Genomic DNA, 21,042 nt, shown 5'->3' with positions numbered 1-21,042 from the left:
TTTATTCAGAAGAAATGTGCTATACAAGAGTGTTAGAAATAACCTGCAATAAAGGAAGCATTATGATAGAAGCAAACCAGCATAATGGCTAAACTGTGAAAAAAGGCATCTTGTTTGGAAATCGAATTTAATTAAAAAGCACTCTCAATCTCTAGTAATATAACTGCTTTAAATTTTCAGACAGTGGGAGTAGCTCACCGTTGCCCAAGTATGCCTCATCTCCCAAACCAAACAACAGCTACATGTTCAAACGAGAGCCCCCAGAGGGATGTGAGCGAGTGAAGGTCTTTGAGGAAATGTCGTAAGTAATGCCTTTTATATCAGCTGGTATCTGCAAAGCAGTAAACCTGTTTACTGAGCCTATTCAACTGCAGATGAATAAACTATTCCAGCTGATGAGTTTTTCAGGAGCAAACTATTCTTAGTTTGTACAGAAGAGAAGTTGAAGTGTTCACGTTGGTTTGAAGAGGAAATGGAGTCTTTTATGCTTGAACTCTTTTTGTGCATTTATAAAAGGCAACAAAAATCCAAGCAGAAAAGATAAGGTACATTTAATTTCATAAGCATTTATAAACCTCTTTACATAAACTTTTTTAATTAACTTTTTAAATGTTCACGGCTTAAAACAACAACTCTCCTTGTCATAATTCATCTGTTTCGAGCATAGGTTGCATTTTGATGCATATAAAACGCATAGAAAATGGAATGAAACCTATGTAAAGTGTTTGTGGACAGTAGTATACTTAATGTATATACTTTGCTCAGTATTTTTGCTGAGCAAGAAGTTGGAAATTAAACTCTTGGACATCATGTCTTTTTCCCCCTAGACACAGCAGTGTTTGATCACATGCTGTCGAGGTTGCATGCTTAGCTCCTGTGGATGAGAGAGTTAAGGAAGGGATGTTTCTTGCTCTAACAGCTTTCATTGCCTGCTGGATGGTGAAGGAGCAGTGTTGGGTTATGGAGGAAGCCTCCAGACAAATTACGGAATATGGGAAAGGAGAGGTCTATTTCATGGAAGTTCTCAAACGAACTGTGGTGTTACTCTGTTGTTTTTATTAAGGAAGAATTTGTGCTATTCTAAATTATCGCAGCACTTTTTTGACGTGTGTATGTACTACAGATTTTTCTTGCTGGAAGTTGCATGCTTATCCAGTAAATATCAAGTCATTTTTGGGACGGTACTATTAATATTTTTAATGCTGTGAATCAGTTAGCTGACTACCAATATGGAAGATGTTTGCCCCTCTGTCCAATTAATCCCATTCCTTGTCATTCACATTTTAGCGACGTGTAGAACCACAAAATTCATGATGTATAAAACATCTTGGTTGGCCAGGTATATAATCTCTTTTCTTCTTGTAGGTCTCGTCAGCCTGTCTCAGCCCCTCTCTTTTCATGCCCTGACAAAAACAAGGTTAATTTCATCCCAACTGGATCAGCTTTCTGTCCTGTAAAACTTCTGGGCCCCCTCTTTCCTGCTTCAGACCTGACGCTGAAGAACTCTCCAAACTCTGGTCAAAGCACAGCTTTGAGCACCCTGACTGTTGAGCAGCTTTCATCTCGAGTCTCTTTCTCATCTCTGTCAGATGACACCAGCACAATGGACTCTACAGAGGTCCTGGTACAGCAACCGTCCCAACAGCAGCAGCCGCTTTTGCAAGAAATTCAGACTGAAGAACATTCGTCTCCTCAGAGCTACGTGTTAATCTAGACCGAGGTGGAGCAGGCCTCTGCCCTGAGACAAGGATTGAGGAGATAATAGTTCAGATACATCTGCATGAGGTGGTGACCTTTCAGAACAACACAGAACACTTAGCAGCATTTGGAAAAAAAAATATCTCAACGCTGTTCTTGGCAGGGACAGAATTCATATTCAGCATTTTTTTGTGAGAAAGCAGTAATGCCTGCAGAATCCATATATCATTAAGCGTTTTAAGTGGAGACTATGCATTTCATAGTATGTTTGACCAGATTAGTACTGTGTCCTGTGTTCTGTTTCAAATTCTACAGTATAAATAAGCTCTATATATATATAAAAAAAAAAAGTTGCCTGTCTGAATAGAAAATGTCTTGCTGTGTTGTGTCCTATGGAAAATACTGTACTTCAGGATTATGTTTACAATTGATCCAGGTGTTTGTTTCTAACTTCTATAATACACACAATGCAAAAAAAAAAAAAAAAAAAAGTGAAAAAAAAAAAAAAGAAGAATGGCCACAACAGTTGCACAGAGCCCACCCTATGGCCTAGCTTCAGGTACTTCTCTCGAAGTGTAAAACTCAGGTAACTTGGAATGTATATCATATTGGGATATAAAATATTTTACAGCTACAAAGCTAAAGAGGGAACATCACTCTTTTGCCTTTCCTTATTTTATGCATTAATACTTCCTCATTACATTCCACTTCCTTGGAATAAGTGCATTCAGATCCAGGCGAATGATAACCCTGGACATGGGTGAACATGAGGAGAACCAGCAAATCTGTGATGTATATCACTTTGTCATGTGCTTACAAGTAAAACAACTGTTGCATTACTGTCATTTCAATATATGTAAAAATGTGGCATTTAAAGGTTTCAGGTGTTGCTCAGTTAATGACTGTTAACCTGTTGCAAATAAAGTGTTCAGTACTAGGCTGTACATGAGAAACATTCCATGTTGTGTGTGAGAGGATCTTGAAAGACAAGAGTGTTTTTTTTCTAGGGCAGAAATCCTTTCAGGTTTCACAGGGGGTGATGGGGATTTCCTCTCATGTTTTTGTTGGCAGTTAAGGATGTGAAATGCTACTGTTGCCGTCTAAAAGTTCAAATTAATGTTTAGTTTCTCTTTTGGAAATGTTCATTCACTTGCTGGTTGGAAATAGGTTTTCAGATTTTATCGGGCAGTGTTAGATGAACAGCATTTTATTTATGTAGTGAGTAATTGTGTTTGGATTGAAGTCCAAAAGTAGCAAGTGGGTGTTCTAAGAGGGGTGGGGAAAACAATAGTTTTAAGTTCATGTTACTTAATTAAAACTTCTCCCATAACGTTCAGTTACTTAAGTTGTGTGTGTAAAAGTGTGTTTTCTCCCCTCCTTAAGTGTGAATAAAGAAAAAAAAAAAATCCTTGTAAAATAATCCTGGTTTTGCAGGCTGGACACTTTCTCAAAATAGTACACAGCAAGAATGGGTTAGTGGTGCTCTTCTATTGTACTGGAACAAGAGGAGCGTTACTTTCAGAGATAATTCCCTGTGATACAAAGAGGACCCCACAGGCAAAATAAACTTGATGTTCTTGCTCCATTGCTTTCAGCTCAGTGGAACTACATTTATGCTGTCTGCTCCTAAGAGAATAAGGTTCACCTTTTCCAGGAATTGAAGAGATGATTAGCCTGCAGCTACTGAGCGTTTAAACTTGCTCCATTATGGTTTTTTCCTCTTTTGAAGATGAGATTGGAGGGGGAGTGAGAGTGAGCCACCAATAACTACTCACTAAATGTGTACTTTCTTTGGAGATAAGGCATCGTTTACTTTTTATTACTGAGGTTTTGTTAATACTGTGTTACAAGGTGGATTTTACAGCCTATAAAACAGTCGCTGATTTTTTTTGATTCCCCTTGCTGAAAAGGTAGAAGGAGAGGTCTGTTTCTAACCATTTCCATGTGAAAAACCTTGAAACACAACAGCCATCTTTAACCCTACTAATCTCGGGCCTAGTTGAAAACACTATATATTTTATAGACTGAAAATAAAGGGGAGAAAATACTTGTGATGTAAGTATCGATTCCTTTTAATATTTTTTCTTTTTAGATTAACATTGCAGTATGATGACCTTTTTATGCTCTGGTTATGTCCAGATAAGACATTGTAGTCTCAGTTATTTGTGTTAGGTTGCCAGGGAATACGATGAGTGGTTTTTAGATCAGTGATGAACTCTGTACAATATTTGCAATGCCATTAGGTGTTCTTTTATTTTTTTTCCATGAGAAACTAAATATTAATTAAATTGCACATTTGTTCTTAGCAGATTTGAAGGTTTCGAACCAAATGTGTTAAAGCTAATGCTTTGCCATGTAAATTTCCCAGCAGTTGTTTATCTCAATTGTATTCTACATCCAGCTGTAGAAATTTGTCAAATATTGTTTAAAGTTTTGTACATAGTTGTACTGTTATTTCTAGTCACTGTGCTGAACAGTATTCAAGTTATCACACAATATTGCTTTACACAAGGAAATGTGTGGCTTTTGTTTTGTATTTTTTCGGTATAGAAGTTCCTGTGTCTTATTTAAATAAAAATTATAGTTAAAAAAAAAGTGGAGGGACACACAAAAGCAGTGATTCATTTATTTGTTTTGGAAACAGTATGAAATATCATAGAATGAGATTAAAGTGTAGTATTGTTCCAGATTTACTTGTAGAGTAGTTTCAGCCATGTATCTTTGACTAGCATGCCATGTCTTCTAGAACAACATAATCTTTATTGATTTTTGCATAATGCTGTTCTAGGGGTGGTAAAAAAAAATCTAAGAATAGTTGAATGCCTAAATATGCTTAAAAATAGAATAAATATGCTTAAAATAGCATATTTTATTTTTGCATAAAATCATAAAGTGAGGTTTTCTTTCTTCAGAGCAGACAAAAAAAAAATCAGTTAAGCATTATTGGAAACTATTTGCTGCTCTGTTTGTGGTATGGCTAATTTCAAGTTATCTGTAGAAAATTATGAAAGCCATTAGATGTTTCACTATGTGAAACTAAACTAAACCCCTAAAGGATGTGGTATAAATCTACTGACAGTCTTGGTTTCATGTTGTTTTGTATGAGTCAAGTGATTGTCATTTGACTTGCAGAATAATTCTTTCCAGATGGGGGGTGAGGGGAAGAGAGGAAGAAGGAAGGATAATATTTAAATGCATGTAAATCTTTCAAAGTCAGTGTTTACTGAAGAGCGCTATGCAGTCACCATCGAGAATGGTTTAGTGCTTATTATCAGTGAATGGAAATATAAGTTTTTGGCATCCCAAAGATTACAAGGTTTCGATGTGACTGTGTTAAAAACATTAACTGAAAGTTAACTGAAAGTGGTGAAAGTCTGGAGCCCTAAAGGGTGTAGTGTCCCACCCTCCCAGGAAAATGCTTAATGTCCTTCAGTCAGAAACAGCTTGCTTTCAGACATTTCATCATCAACTTGCATGGATTGCTGGGAAAAGCTTTGTGACTGCCTTGTCCTCTTCAATGGGTTTAGCTGCAACAGTTTCGGGCTGTCTTTGTGTGGGAGGGCAGTCTCTTATCAAGAATTACTTTGACAAAAGTGCGTAGCTCGCCCTGAAAAGACATGACGCGGCTTGTACCATGGGTAACTTTTTCACCATCCCTGTGAATCTATGCTTGCCTGGTTGGGTGCAGTTGCAGTAATGTGCTGCTTCAATGTAAGCCACGCTTTAAAGTTGTGTGCTTGGTGTAAGGCACTGCGTATGTATTCCTAAAAGCCAAGACAAGCAGTCTGGAAGGTGCTGAGAGTGGAGAGCTAATTACATAATTTTGCCTTGTTTCCCTGCTTTGCGACTAAAATCTTCCTCAACTTGAATGTTACATTTTCTAGTAATACATGGCTCTGGAAGTGGACTCTGAATTCAGAGACTGGAGGACTTGGTAAGGGGAGTCTTTGGATGCGTATGCCGGGGTAGAGGGCAACAGATAGTGTCCTGCTTCTTTTAGGAAGCTGGGTGCTGTCAGGAAAATAATTTATGGCTTCCTGAGAAATCAGCTCTTGAGAAGGGCCAGATATTGGCCCAAGGCTGGAGTATTGATATTTTCACATTATTTAAACATAAGCCCGGAGTAATACAAAATAAACCTAAGGAATTTAATGGATTAGAGACATTGGCTGATACCACAGTTGCAAGCGAAGACAATTGAGGCTTAGCAAACTAGCTCCTGGCCTTACTCCATGGTAGTGGATTGATGCTTTTATCTGTTATTTGAGGTAAAATCCAAGCAGCTTCAAGATGACAGATGAGTAGAAGTATAAATCAATTACTGTTGTAAAACAGCCCGGCTGGCTTTGCAAAATATAGCCGTGCAAACACAAATTTGAAGCTATGCAATGGGAGGAAATGACCATGGTTCCTGCAATATGTTTCCAAAACCTAAATGCAAGGAAAAAGTGAGTGAAAGCTGGGAAAGTACATATGTTACTGGGATGTACAGCCTTTCGTAGTTGGTGCTTGGCTAAAGAAAGTTGTTTGATCAAAGACTTTCATGCAGTTAAAATTTGTGTATCTTGCCTCTATTTGCATTAACAGTATAACCAATCTTGGAAAACTATCTATTTCAGGAGAGACTGTAAAAGACTGGAGAAGGTTCAGGAAGAGCTACAGGAATGGATGAGGTACTGGAAAAAAAACACAGCTAGGTTTTGTAGGAGCTCAATATGTTTCACTTAACAGTTGAGGAGTGACTTAATTCCAATTAGTAAGTGCTTACATATGAAATACTTAGTAACGAGCTGCTTAAATTTAACAGACATTGAATATTAAGCAATAAGAAAATGAAGCTAGATCAATGAAGCTAGAAATGAGGATTTATTGTAGCACCAAGGGTGATTAGGTGCTGTGCCATCTTGGAAAGATGGGGTTTTTTTTCAGGTACTGGTGTGTTTAAAATGAGATAATTTTATGAAGGATACGTTCAAAGGAGATGTTTTTATAAGCCTTCCTAACTCAGTTATTTGGAGTGTTTTACATTTCAGTTGACTTTAAAGAGGTAGGGTTTTTTAAAGTACGTTAAGTATTCTTGCCTCACTAGAAAAGTAGCATGCTACAATATTTTTAACTAGGCAATTTATGCTATTTTTTTATTTTCAGACTGTCTGGAATAGCTCTTTGAAGATAATTTCTGGCTTCTGAAAATTTTTGGTTTGCGTCACACATGAATAAAGCTTCCAGTAAAGTGCTTGGTTAGCTTTACAGTTGTTTTGATTGCTGTCACCTCCTCAATAGCACTGTAATTGTGGAGAGATGACAAGAAACTGGAGAGTAGATGATGTCGTCTTGGAGTGCAACCGGTCACAGAACTAATGGGTCACTAAGGTGGGGCTGGTAGGAATAAGCTGATTGAGAAGGTAGAGTGGTTCTTGAGTGAAGACCACATTGGAAGTGAGTGAACATGCAAGTTGAATGGATAATTCAATTGACAACAAGAAAAAATAGCAATCAAATGAAGCTGGATAGAGAGATGACTGTTTTTTTAAAAAAGAAATTTTGTCTCAGGTTGTAACAAGTTCTGATGTTAAATTGGCTGCCTGAGCTGTAGCCTGGAAGCTCAAATGCAGAGGAGCTGGAAGCCTGGGAGACGAGGAAGTTGTGTAATCTTTTTTTCCCTTGAATTAGAGACTGGGCTTGTTAACAAAGCTTAATTAGACTAATAACTGTGCCTGCAGAAAAATAAATTCTGGGGTTTTAAAATTTTTCTTTTTCGTGTATGTGCATAGTGAAGTGTGGTTAAACTTTGTAGTGATTTATACAGCTGTTGGTTGAGAAATAAGGTTTTCTTGGGGCAATGTATGTTTAGTAATACCCATGGAAATCTATTTCTTGTATGCTTGTTTTTACTTCTCCAAATAGATTATAAGTAAATAGCATTATCTAAACCCAGATTGCTAGGAAGAGCAGTCGTGTTAACTAATTCTGGGTGTCTAACTGCTTCCTGCAAGGGGAGATGAGATCTGAGAGCTCTTGAGATGTTTGTGGAAGGAGGCTTCTCCTCCAAGGAGTAGAAAGCTTAAAGAAGAAACTTGACTCTCTTAAGATTTGGTGCCAAAAGGCTGGGTGATGCAATTACTCCTTTCTGATTTCTCTTTAGATAATAATTTCTACTCCTGCCCTATCTCTATGATACAGAAGTTTCTCAGGGAGGGACAGCCTCCTTCCTTTCCATAAGATTGGTGGTATCTTCAGGTTTGTTACATAGGGAAGGAAGAACTCATTCTTGTGAAAAATAAAAGAAGTAAGGGTGTTGCTTTTGGAAACTAAATATTGTTTTTAAGAAATAGGACAAAAAAAATTGATTCTTCTTTTGGGTTCTAATTCATTGCACCTCCTGAAAGTGCTGAAAAACACTCAGCATTTTGCTGTCAGTCTCTGAAAAAAGTATCATGTGTAGCCTTACATCTCTATGAGTGTACAGAGATGGTACCATACTACAAGCTTTCACTGCATGGTTTTACTTTGTGTGAGGCACGTGCATGTATTTTAAGGGTTGCCACCTCGTTCAGGGGCTCCTGTTCATGAAGTTGGGTAGACTGGTAGATGTGTTTTTTGTCCAAGTGAGGAATGCTAAGGAGGCAATTTAGACACTTTCTGAATTTACTGCCTAAGAAACTTTCTTCCTTCTGAGGAGGACTTTTCTGGGAATACTAAACCCTTGGGGGTGAGGAGGGAGATCATGGTGGTGGTTGTAGGTCTTCCTATGCAATGGTAGCCAAGCCTGTACCTGATTTGGAGGGTAACCTGGTATGTGCATATTTGTATGTACAGGACTTTCTTTGGGTTAAGAAAACAGTGGATGCCTTAACAGTCCAGAGGAGCATTAGCCTGGATAAGTGCCATTCAGGCCATCTACAGATTGCAATCTGCCTCTTTGATAGCACCGTAACTGAAAGGCTGTCAAATGCAGCACTTCAGCATGGTTTGCTTTTGTATCCAGTACATAAGGAAATCTACCTGTAAGACTGACCAACAAATTAGACATTTGGGGAAAAAACCAAACAACTTGTTTGGGAATCGTGTGAATACTTCAGTGTGGGGCATCCCAGTGTGGGACCTTAGAAATTTAAAAAATAGAAATTTAGTTCCTTTGAATGACAAATGCTGGAGGCACTTGCTTGTCTTTGGTAGACCTCCCTGCAGAAAGGAACTTGTTTTGGCAATGCAATATAACAGGAGGACTTGTTTTGGGGCCGTAAGAGCATTTTCCTGTATCTTAAAACACATTTCCTTTTTTCATAACAACTATCAAAGAAAACAACTTTAGGTACCTCAATCTCAATTAAACTCCTCCACTAGATACTTGATGTGTTTATGGGGAATGGAGAGGGAACCCAAACCACCTACAGGCAAGCCGTACTGTTCATTACAAACCACCTCAGGACAGACAGTTCAATCTGCTCCTGCAAATCTCAAGTAGGAAAAAGACCCATTATGGCCTTTTAGCGTTTTCTGATTGTATTTATTGTTTGCTGTCAGGATGGACTATTAAAATGGGGGGGGGAGAGTATAAGGGTGAGGGCCTTGAAACAGTCTCAGTGCGGGCTTTCTTCCTGCCTCTGTTCGCTTTTTTAATCTTGTTTCCCTTTATACTTTGCTTTGACAACATTCCCACGGCTAAAACTGAGCAGTGAGGTGGACCTGCACTCTCTGAGGTCTGTCCAACCCTTGAAGCACAGCAATAATAACAACTAATGAAGGTGGCAAAGACAGGTGAATTCAAGGGCTCCCCTACCTCCAAGGAGACCTGGATCACGTTCCTTAAAATGAAAGCAAAAGCCGTAAAATGTCTGTGTGTGGGGGAGCTCTAAGGGTGGACAATAGGAAGATTTTGTTTGATTAATGTTTTTTGTAAATACTATTAGAAGACCAGTTAGAGCTATGTATCTCTTGCAGGTAAGCATCGCTGTGGTTTGGTGACAAGCAGAGGGGACAACAGGCCCCACCCAAGTGCTCTGGTGGCACTGTCACTGCTGCCAGTGTCTCTCCAGTGTGCAGGCCTGTGTGACCTCAGCTGCCTCAAATTCCCCCCTCTGCCTTTTTTGGCCAAGTTTTCAGCCAGTTCAGTGCCATTACAGGTTCCTCCACCAGCTGGAAAGGGCCTGCTAGGACATGGTGGGCTGGGGGGGAGCGTGGTGGCCCACACTGAGGTGGGTTTGGGATTCTCATGGATTCTAGCTGTAGGCAGGCTTCTGTGACTTAACAGTGTAAACTGGCATTTTGGGGAAAAAGCCTTGGATTGCTCCTGTGCCCGTGGCTCCTCTGCAACCCTGGCTGCTGTCACCAAATCCAGGGAAAGCCTCATGGAAAGGTTAAATTGGCTCAAGACCCAACTGAAATGTAGATCAGAATGATTCCTCCAAGACTTGTTTCATTCTTCAGAATATCTGTTGTTGACCATGGTCAGGGTCGCTGCCTGTTGTCAGACTTGCGTTTTGAAGCAAGGCAGAGATGATCATGGAAGAACACACAGGATTGCCTGAACAATCCCGTAAAATAAGCAGCTGTAGTTTTTGCAGTGGCTCGTGATTTTAATTTCTGTGTTTTATGTGCCAAGGATTTATTCTGAGGATTGCACTTAGAGTAATGGTAGGGCGTTGTTTTTTTTTCTCCTTTCTTCTTCTTCTGCTCCTGTTACGTGCAGCATGCTTGTTTCCCGGAGCCAGCTGTTATCCACCTACCTAGATGGAGACAGGGGTGGATGATTTCATTGCGTAGCACTTTGAAATTTTTTTTTTTCCTTTCTGCAGCCTGTTGATCAAGTGAGCATATGGCTCCAGCACCTGTCCTGGGGCCCTTCCTACTGCCACAAGTCCAAAATAAAAGAAACACCCTACAGAGTAGGTTTCTGAGCTAGATGAAGGCTTTTATTTAAAAAGAAAGGTGGCTGTAACTTCTTTAACGGCTTAGGTAGGTCAGCAGTCACTTCTAAAAACCCTCAGCTGCTTTTTTTTGGAATTCATTACCCCATAAAGATTCTAACAGCAACCAGTGTAAGTAACTGGCAGGTAGAATGAGCCAGACCTTTAACTCCAAGCTACAGCATGCTTCTACCTTTTAACTTAAATTTTGTAGTTTTTAGAAAGCAGCCAAAACTTCATACCCTTCCACTATGGATTAATTACAAGGTTGGGTACATCGAGCTTTCACCACGGTAAAACAGAGTTAAAAGTTGGTGCAGTTGATGGGAGTTGATGCTGCTCCCTGGACAATGGCAGCCTTCTCCCTTCATCACAGACAGAATAGTTTGGCTTCGAAGGGACCCTTAAAGGCCTTCTAGTCTAACCTCTCTGCTGTGTGCAGGGACATCTTAGATTTGATCAGGAGCCTTATCCAACCTCAACTTGAACACTTCCAGAGACAGGGCATCCACAACTTCCCTGGGCATCCAAGTTCTAGCATCCCACCACCCTCACTGTAAAAAATTTCTTCCTTGTATGCAACCTAAACACCACCCTCTTTCTGTTCAAAACTGTTGTTCCTTGTCCTTAGGCCCTGGTAAAAAGTCTGTCTTTCTTTTAAACCCTCCTTATATAGTGGAAAGCCACACTAAGGTCTCCCAGAGCCTTCTCCAGGCTGAACAGCCGAGCTGGTCCTCATGGCAGAGGTGTTCCAGCCCTCTGATGGTTTTCACAGCACTCCCCTGGGCCTGCTGCAGGTCTATCACAGTGGGCTCCTGTGCAGGCAAACACCTTATGTTACTTAAAGGGGAGATTGAACTGGTTTCTAATTAATCACTGAGGGGAAAAGTCAATTTTATGCTTAGGAGAACACTGTTAATGAATACCTGTGTAATGGTCTGATTGACTGCAAAGCCAGTCGGAGCTGGAGGCTGGATGTTACCCAAGGCCAAACCTTGCTGAACCTGCAGGGCCTGTTTGGCCGTGGTACCCTCGTTTACTGTGTGTGTGTGCGTGTGTGTGCACGTGCAGAATCGGGCTCATGCAGCATCACAGCCGGGCTCTGCACACAAAGCACACACTGAGCGAGGACGGCAGCCCCAACAGTGGGAAGCAGCTTGTTCGTAGCTAGTCTGCCAATGCAGTGCTAGACTGGCTCAGCGTTTCTGCTTCTCAGCTGAGGCAAACCCTCTGCTGCCTGGCTGTTGGCAAGCCTAGTTGTTGCTCTGCTTCCTGCCTTCCCATATGGTGGCTTGTTTAAAAATAAGGCATTTATAAGAAGCAGAAATTGTAAAAGTAGGCTAACCAGAGTCGGGGTACAGTAAACGCTAGATGAGATTGCGTGCCTAGGTTGCAGTGAGGGCTCAATTTCAGGTAGCTTACACACCCGTAGCAGTAAAAACCTAGACATGCACTGGGTCCCTGGCTGGCCACAGCTTACCGTGGCAGAAGTCCAACTCTTGCAACTACTCACTGATGGGGTGAGTGAGAGTGGCCGCAGGCTGCCCAGACCGCAGCATGGCAGGACTTCCCTATGCTGCCTAGCTCATCCTTGCTGGTCTGCCATGGTGCCTCCCTGCCAAGAGGAGAAAGCAGTTGGATGCTGGACTGAGTGAGTGAGTGGAGGCAGTCACTGCATGTTGGGCAGAAAAGAGCTTGAAAATGTGAGGAGGGACCCAAACTGGGCAGGTGCACCTTTACCACAACAGCATCTTGCTGCTACTGTAAGTAACTGTCTTTGGCAGTGGCCCTGAGGGTGATCTGCACCTTCCAGCTCTTCTTCCTTTGCCCTGGGGCTATTTCACTTGCACCTTCCAGCTCTTCTTCTTTTGCCCTGGGGCTATTTCACTTCATGCACATACACTCAGCAGAAAGTGTGGACAGTACAATCACTATTCAGTCCTCAGTGGTGCTCATCCAGTATCTCTTGCTACCTGCAGTGGGACGTGATTATAGATCGCAGATGGTAGTGGCAGAGGCTCCAGAAGAACTCAGATGATGCACAGCACCTGGATGCTGTGTTCTCCTGTCAACCTCAGAGCCTGGACAGTCAGAGCTTGCAGGCCTGCTGCTATTCCCACTTGGAGCAAAGCTGCTGCTTCTGTTGCTTCTCCACTCAGTCACCTTATTGCTTAGGTTGTCTTTTTTTTTTTTTTGTTTTTTGAGCACGTGCAGCCCCTAATGTTTGATGGGCACCCATCAAAGAGTGCTGGGGCAAGACAGGTGGCTGCTTGTGGCCAAGTGGTCTTGCTTCAGAGTACATCAATGTCATGCCAATACAAAGTTGTATATGGAAATGGAAGAAGGGAGCAATGTAAGCAAGTCATACTCTGCTTGTTGGAAGTAAATTCTGATCACTTAAGAAGGCCAGAAAAGTTACTTCGAATAGTTGTTAGTTTTCTCCATGAACTGTTCAATTCCCAAGGCACACACTCCAGTTCCCCTGAAGCAGCTGTTCTTGGATTTGTAGAAACCTCCACTCACCAACACCAATTACATCAACTTTGATCAACTTCCCGATAAAGACAGTTAATCAATTACCAGTTTTCATCTGCCACGGGGGTTCTGCAGCTGTTTTTATTTTAAAACAATCCACTATTAAACCAGAATATGCAACTGGAATGAAGCATATTAAATCAAGATGAATGTTATGTGTGTAGAACAATCAATCTGTAACTGTACCAGGATGATGAACTACCCTGTTGTCCCAACTACTGCTGCGCCTGTACGCACATCACACAAAATCCTCTAACGAGGGCACTGGGACTCAGAGTTACTCTGCAGCCCAGGCTGCCAAGAAGCACATGCCACACGTCAGCAGTAGTAGGGAAGCATTTTTTCTAACTCTGTAATTCAGATTTTTTTTTTTGCCTGAAAAATGCCTATTTGCAGGATGTTAGCTTGCTTGCTCCAGTTTTCAGCTTCAATAAATGTTCATGATAATAATGCATTGTACACAGGGATTTCAAGTGCTTTTCTTAAAAAAAAAAATTAATTATATTTATTTTAAATACTTACAGCTTTTTTTTATCTGAAAGTGTGAAAGACTATATAGGCTAAAGATTAGAATTCAAAACTAATGTTAATTTCAAAAATTAAGTAAAGTATTACAAAACCCTAACGCATAATATGAACTAACTGATAGCTTTCAGGGGAGGAACCCTGCAGCCATGGTTTCTCTTATGTAAAACAGATAATAATTCATCTGGTTTTCTACCTAAAAACATGATGAGGTTTCAGAACATCTTTCGCTGAACTTGTGCAATGCACTTAATTGTGCCAATCAAGAAAGGAGAATTTTTTTTCATCCTTTAAGCCGAGAATCTCTGACCTAAAAAACAAACACAAACAATTTTTCTGAATCTTAAAGAACAGTGAATTAGCTGTTTTGAAGTCACAATGGTCTCCACTTTGCTTTTATTCTCACTAACTGCTTTAGCTACTGAAAATGCTAGAGTGGGTTGTCCACAGGTGTTTTAGCAACTATTAAGATGAACATAATTCAGAGCAAGTTTAGCAACCACAGACTTGCCTAAAGTTGCACAAATCTGTTTAATGATTTCAGTGGTAACCAGGCTGAAAAGCTGCCTGTCTACCCCTTGAGCTCCTAATACTTTTGGCATTGCAGATAATTACAGTTTGAGATGAAAAAGATTTTGGGCAAACATCCTGTTTTATGGGTGCAAACTAGCACTCCAAAGTGAACCTCAGCATAAACCTTAGGTATTTCCCAGTTAATCCACTTTGTAGATGCCTTATTTACGGCTAGAGACTGCAGTCCAAAGTCAGGAGTTCAGGCTCCCTTCTAATGCTCAAGAAAGTTATACATCTTAGAAAAGACGGCTTATTGACAAAGGAGCTGCCAGTAGTAAACAGTAGGAAATGTGGTGGATGGAATTAAGTTTTATCTTTAGATAAGGCATCTGTATCAGCTTCCACGTCTAATCACCAGATTCAGTCTGGGGGACCTGGGTAGGCTGGGTACTGTGCAAAGAGAAGACCAGACTGTCCTTTCCCGTTGTATAGGAAAATATGCTGCTAAACATCTGAAGAACTTCTCCGGCAAAAAACGGAGTACCTTGAGACTTCCAGGCTGTGGGGTGGGATTTTGGACACTCAGTTTTGGACAGAGACAAACTTATTGTGAATTCAGCCAGATAAACTCCAGTCAGTCAAATCCCCCCGCAGCCCCAGCCAGCATGTAGTTTTTTAGCTAGGAGGTACCAAATGCACATTAATGTTGCTTTGTGCAGCCAGAAAATGATATTCTGCTGCATTTGAGAAGCAGCAGGTCAGTTCAGTTAACTTCTATATTTCTATAGTAATTTTCAGGTTTCCAGTGCAGGCACTTAGTTATCTAATAGACCGTGAGACAAGGATTACCTAACTGACCATACAGTTAACTGGTAGTGAAACACTTCACCAATGTAAAACAAAAATTAACTGAATTAAAAAAAAGCCTAATACAATACATTGCAAAGCAGTTCTTACACAGTACATACAGCAAATACACAGGCCTTGTGCCAGCAGTCGCTTAAGATCATATCCTTTTCAGCTTCCCCTGCTGTAGAAGGAGCGTAGAAAGAATACCGAGTGAGTTCAAATTTTCTTACTGTCTTACTGGATTACTATTCAGAAATGGTGTGAGGTAATGATATGAATTATTAGGTACTGTCTAAAAACTGGTCATATGTTTTATATTCAGATGTGTGTTATGTACCAACTCAACAGCACATCAGCATTCTAGGAGGAATAAAAGGTCTTTTTTTGTCAAAATCATTTTATTAAAGAGTTAATGTCACAACAAGCCCAAAATAACACATGCTTCAGAAATAAATTGGATGAAAAACCACTCTGAACAGAAATATGAATGCTTTGAAGGCATGGTAAAGCATCAGCTGCAAGAAACTTCTGCAACAGGTGCAAATTCTATTGGTGCAATGGAGAAAAACCTCAGAAAAGAAGCCTGCTGGGTATGACTCCTGTTTATATAGCGCAGTTTGTCTAATAAGTTAAATCAGAAAGGGTACAATTTCCATGGCTGCACTGCACAGACCCAAATCTATTTCTTCAATAATGAGCCCCAACATAGATTTTTCACTGTCAGTACTACCAGAACAGATTTAGTTGACATCTTAACATAGCAGTAATATATATTATATACATGATAGATGTTTGACTCATGCAGCCTCCTCAGTTACATGATTTATTTTTATTTACTCAAGAAAAATTATAAAAAAATAGGTTTGCAATTTGTATTTCACTCCAGCGTTAGCTCCGCACCACCTCAGGCAAAGACAGCGTTTCAGCAGATAATCTAATTTGGCAAAAAACCTGCCCTAATTCTTAACCTCATTTTTTTTGTAAATCCACGTAGAAAATAAATGCGAACTCTTTATACAAAACAAGAGCAAATAACTGTACCTATATAAAAGGGGATTAATTCCCTTTATTTTTATTATCATGGCACATACTTTATAGTTTCACAACGGCATAATAATTTTCATTTAGTTTATTTAAACCTCAAAATAGTGTTGATGAATGGAAGAATGTGAGTTACCACAGGCGGCTGTCTCATGCATTAAGCAATTCGTGTTCTTTATCAGTTTTCCCGACAGCATCAGGATTGGCTAACGGGTCAAGGTCAGCAAAAAGACTGAACCAGGCAGTCAAGTCTTTAGGATTCTTTGTAGGTTCTGGGAAAAAATAAAACAAAACAAAACAAAAAACCACAAACAAACAAAAACCACAGAAAGAAAAAAAGAGAAGCACAGATTTGTCAGCTACTTTAAAAAAAAACCTGACAATGTTTTACTGAGGTCAAACAAATGCTACGCTATTTTTAATTTATTACTAAGGGCACATCTGACAAGAAAATCTGAAAAAGCGATGGCATTTTAAAACACATCCTTTAACAGAATATGGAACTTCAGCAAGACTAAATGTTTTACATCCGTCTGCCTTTGTATTTTATATGGTTCCTGCCATGATAAGTACAGGAACACTTTAACTGAAAATAGAAACAATCTTGCCCTGCCTAGCTTTGTTTCATGAAAGGTACTTTATTTCTGTGTGCACCTGCATGTCTGCAAGAAAGTAAGAGTGAAGGCAAATTTTATTTTCAACCTCTCTTACAGGACCAAATTCCTCTGCCTAAATCCAGTTCATGTGACTGTTCTGTCACCCCTGTGTACGGCCACACAGGTCGTTACTTATGTGGAAGGAAGTTTTAATGGGAAGGTCTTAGCTGGAGAGAAATCGAGTACATGTGATAGCCAGTCCCAAGTACAGCTTCTAGTACTAGGGTGTATTTTTTGATGGGTACAAAAAAGTGTGAACCAGGAATGTGTTCCAACAACAGTTGAGCCATTTCACCTATGTGTCTATATTGACACAGAGATTTCACAGAGGCCTCCTTCCTTCTCTTATTCCAACAGGACAGATGTTCAGGTTAAAGCAGTGACGACTTCAGCTACTATAAAGGAGGTACAGACTAAATATGCTCTACATGGCATGACTTTCATCTTGGTGTTTGCAAGGCTCGAGTATCTGCCACTTTCATAAACACAGATTTCAAAGTAGCTGAAGCCTGTTCCTTTTTCTGGTGAAGGTACTGTGGCTCTGGTATCAATTTCCAAAACAGCTTGCAGAACACCTTAACCCCTCTTTGTTTATTGCTGAGCTGAAAAATGTCAGTCTTTTAATCCCCAGAGGCAGGGCAAGGAATACACATTGCTCCTTCCTTCTGTACTGAACATCTTTGACATATTTTCTGATCAAATGTGAGTGCACAGAATAGGCAACAGACTGGCAATAAGGATTCAACATATTTCTGGTTCACTTATCCAGAAAACCCTAGTCAAAATCAGCAGGGTTTTGTCTCAGTAGCTGGCAGGACTATGCAGTCCTGGCTCAGTTGCAACAAGTGAATTCAGTTGCAAACAGATGATTACTGATATGATATATGTTATCAATAAAATTTGCAATTCGGGTTTTTCTGCCTTTTCAGTAGCCTGCATTTTAGCCACAATGTCCTCCTAGAGCTTCAAAACACTGTTTATCTTAGACAAAGTGCATGCAGATGCTATTCCGTGACTCAAAATTAAAGCAGTAAAAGAAACTGTAATTTCAGTTCGCTCATGATGTAGTGAATTACTCTTTTGACATACTACTAGCACTGAAGCCTACCAAAAAAATATACATATCAATTCAATGCTGAAACAGAGTAATTGATTAGTGAGCATAAATTTCTTGATGTAACTACTGCAAAAATAGGTTTTATTATGATAGAGTAACCAAGAAGACTAGAAAGATACAAGACTAAGAATCAAAAAGGAAAAGCAAAGTAACTAAAAAAATACATGACTGTATCACCTTTCACGGGCGTCTTGTTAACATTCAGGCTGTTTGATTTCTGTGCTGGCTGTGGTATAGATGGTGGGGTCATACTGTTAGCTGCCCATCCTAGAATTCAATAATAAGATGACATTAGCATGAAGAACTAATTTGTTAACTCTGACAAACCATTGTCTGGTAGCACAATGTATGTATCATATGATGAAGCAGACTATTATGTTTATTGTTATGGCTTTTGTGTCTTTACTCATACACATGAAATCAGCAATCAGATGCTGCAGATAAGCAACATTCTTAAGAAGACAATATCTGTAGACCAGTTTCATTATCTCCAGATTCAGGCAACTGCACTATTTTCAGACCTTTAACCTGGCTAAAAAATATTTTTTCCTTTTTTTTTTTTTTTTTTTTTTTTTTTATCCACTTCCAGTTAATGCTTGATCACAGAAAGGCCTGTACAGCAATTATGTCAAGCATAGCTGCAGGGAGAACATCACCACTCACATTTGGGTGAAAATATAACGCATACTAACATTTTTTCTACCTTCCTTTACTTTCACAGTTTTAAAGACTTTAACTTCATCAACTATTCCTAAAAAAACATATTGAGAGGCCCTAGATTTTTTAGCTAATTTTAGCTAGTTTTGAAATTATTAATTCTGAAAAAAAAATTATTGCAAAACACTTTGAAGAATTAAATTCAGGATGCACTACTTCACATTAGCTTAAAACTAGGTTTTACTTGAGAGTATTTTTTTTGTTTTTCATTTGAAAGGATCTTCTCAGCAGAGAGAGAATAACTGTGCAGGAAAAAGTAAAAATGAGGATTCACAAATTTTAATTCTTACATGCATATTCCATAACCACAAAAGAGTAATGATAAATACAGTTAATGAGGCCAGATCTAGGCTGGCAAAATGAACTACAGGAGACGTACCATGTAAACACACTAGGAAAAAACAGAGCATTTATGCCCTTCATTAAGATATTTAAATTTCAGGCTTTATCACATTTCGAGGACTAGAGGTTGTGTTTCTAATTTCAATAATATCTCTTTAAGTGTGGTCTGATAGATTCTGTCCATCTCGGGGATCTAGTATATCTAATTCTGCAGTATCATAAACAGGATACTCATGTGCACACAGCTTGCATTTCCTTATTCAGTCTCTTTTATCTACAAGTTTATGCCCTCACATCCTTTTCTACTTTCTTTCTGTTTCCTTCTCTTACTTTCTCCTCTTCTGAGATCCCTGACAGATGTTGCTACCCAGCATCCTGACAGTCAGTGCAACGGCCAAGTCAGTCACATAAACTCTTGCTCTAACAGATTATTCTCATCGCTCTCTGATCTCACCCTGACTATAAAAGGTCTGAAGCCCAAGCTGTGTCATTAAAAAGAAGCAAGAAGAGTGTTTCTATAAAATCACATGAATTCGGAAGGAAATTTAAAGCCACAAACATCTTCTGTATCGCTAAGGAAAGAAACCAAAACTTCTTTAAAATTTGGAAGCAGAAAACTTCAACACTTCTGTTTGGAGATGCATTGCGAGAAAGTGCTTTAATATCTCAATGGATGGCAATGGATAAATTAAGTGGCTGAGGCGAACAGGAACATATCCTAATTTCATAGAAATGAACAGGAATGCTGCCTGGAAACTTTCTGTGCAAGTCCCAATGACTTCAGTGAGATGAGGAGTTGGCTCCCTGAGACCCCACTGATGTTTGTTTACACCAATGTGACTGGCAGACCAGAGAGCAAAACACTGCAGACTGGTTAGCTCCTTTGGAGCCCTCCTTTTGAGTCCCTGGACTAAGACTCGGTAAGTAGCACAACCATGAGAGATGCTGTGGTCTGGTTCTCTGTTGACTGAAATGCAGGTAGCTCAAGTACCACTTCGGAAACAAGAAGAACCTAACAACCGCAACAAAAACATCCGAACAAAAATATTCCAGAAACCATGTGATGCTTTCCTAATGAACTCTCAGTGAGCTACAAAGAACAACTTTGGATTTTAAAAACAATCTGCAGCCTAGCAATTTGAAAGCAGTTTTTTGCCCTGAGCCTGTTCTGGTCTGCCTGTGCACAGGATGCCTTCATTATGTGACTAAGCAAAAGATATTGCCAAGACAGCAAGGAAACCAAACAGCTTACTTTTCAGCTAGCATCTTCACAGATGTTACCACAATTAAATTTAGAAATGAAAATAGTTAGCTACACTTTTTCTTACCAACTAGAGCATATGCACGTCAGGAAAATAAAGAGGAGCCCTTAGTGGTATGAATAAGTAAGTAAATGAGGCCATAAACATATTGAAAGAGAAAGGCAAGGATGTCTCTGAAAAAGTGGAAAGGCAATCAAACTACAAAACTGTATCTGGAGAAAAATCGAAAAGATTTGTTGTGAGCATGCTTTGTTTCTAATATATACGTATAGATACACATTTATTTGTATTTGAAACCAGCACCTGATAGCCCCATAACAATTCAAAGTCCCATTGTGCTAAATCCTGCCTATAAATACAGCCAGAGAAAACTCCAAGCTGGGAGTTCCTGACCGTAACAGTTTATAACCTACATAGCATTGTGCCTGTTTTACAGATTAAGATCTGAGGCAGACAGAAAACAAAGCTCCAAAGATTTATGAGCGCGCTTAACGTAAAATAACTAAGTAATCCCACTGAAGTTAATAGAGAAGTTAATGTGCTTAAAGTTAAGCATGTGAGTTTTAAGAATCTTTATGATCTTAAGGCCAAATTCACACAGGAAGTATGCAACATTTAGGCCCCAGTGTGGCACCTCACACAGTAATTGTTAGGCAATCCCACCAGTTCAGGGAAGAAGAAAGTGTAGGAGATGTATCACAAGTTCTCAGTAAAAATATCCATAATCCATATATTCTAGTATTTCCAACTTGTATGTTTAGATATGTTTATACTGCAGTTAGTATTTTGTTTAAAAATAAACAAGTCTCTCTTCCCAAATTTACTGATAAGGTCAAACTATGAAAGGAGTGCTGTGAAGTGAAATGAAATGCAGTTTA

General features: G+C 39.5%; 2 protein-coding genes across 9 annotated transcripts in view; one reads left to right on the top strand and one right to left on the bottom strand.

Moving 5' to 3' along the window:
• The window catches only part of GLCCI1 (glucocorticoid induced 1), a 53,980-nt gene extending 51,321 nt beyond the window's left edge, over positions 1 to 2,659 (top strand). For 2 of the 6 annotated variants that reach the window (XM_054059934.1, XM_054059933.1), the window contains exons 7-8: positions 181 to 301; positions 1,366 to 2,659. In XM_054059934.1, the coding sequence (XP_053915909.1) occupies positions 181 to 301; positions 1,366 to 1,714 (470 nt within the window). In that variant the 3' untranslated portion in view covers positions 1,715 to 2,659. Of the gene's footprint in view, positions 1 to 180; positions 302 to 425 lie in introns of all 6 variants that reach the window. The other 4 variants (XM_054059938.1, XM_054059937.1, XR_008448766.1 and 1 more) reach the window with 3 other exon arrangements.
• A 13,179-nt stretch (positions 2,660 to 15,838) lies between these two features.
• ICA1 (islet cell autoantigen 1) overlaps positions 15,839 to 21,042 on the bottom strand; it is a 69,525-nt gene continuing 64,321 nt past the window's right edge. For all 3 annotated transcript variants that reach the window (XM_054059939.1, XM_054059940.1, XM_054059941.1), the window contains 2 exons: positions 18,021 to 18,110; positions 15,839 to 16,342 (listed from right to left, as the gene is read on the bottom strand). In XM_054059939.1, the coding sequence (XP_053915914.1) occupies positions 16,221 to 16,342; positions 18,021 to 18,110 (212 nt within the window). In that variant the 3' untranslated portion in view covers positions 15,839 to 16,220. The remainder of the gene's footprint in view (positions 16,343 to 18,020; positions 18,111 to 21,042) is intronic.

This window comes from Cuculus canorus, chromosome 2, assembly GCF_017976375.1.
Source record: "Cuculus canorus isolate bCucCan1 chromosome 2, bCucCan1.pri, whole genome shotgun sequence".
In the NCBI taxonomy this organism is placed as follows: Eukaryota; Metazoa; Chordata; class Aves; order Cuculiformes; family Cuculidae; genus Cuculus; species Cuculus canorus.
Note: the sequence above shows the minus strand (reverse complement) of the source record. Positions and strands in the feature narration are given on the sequence as shown.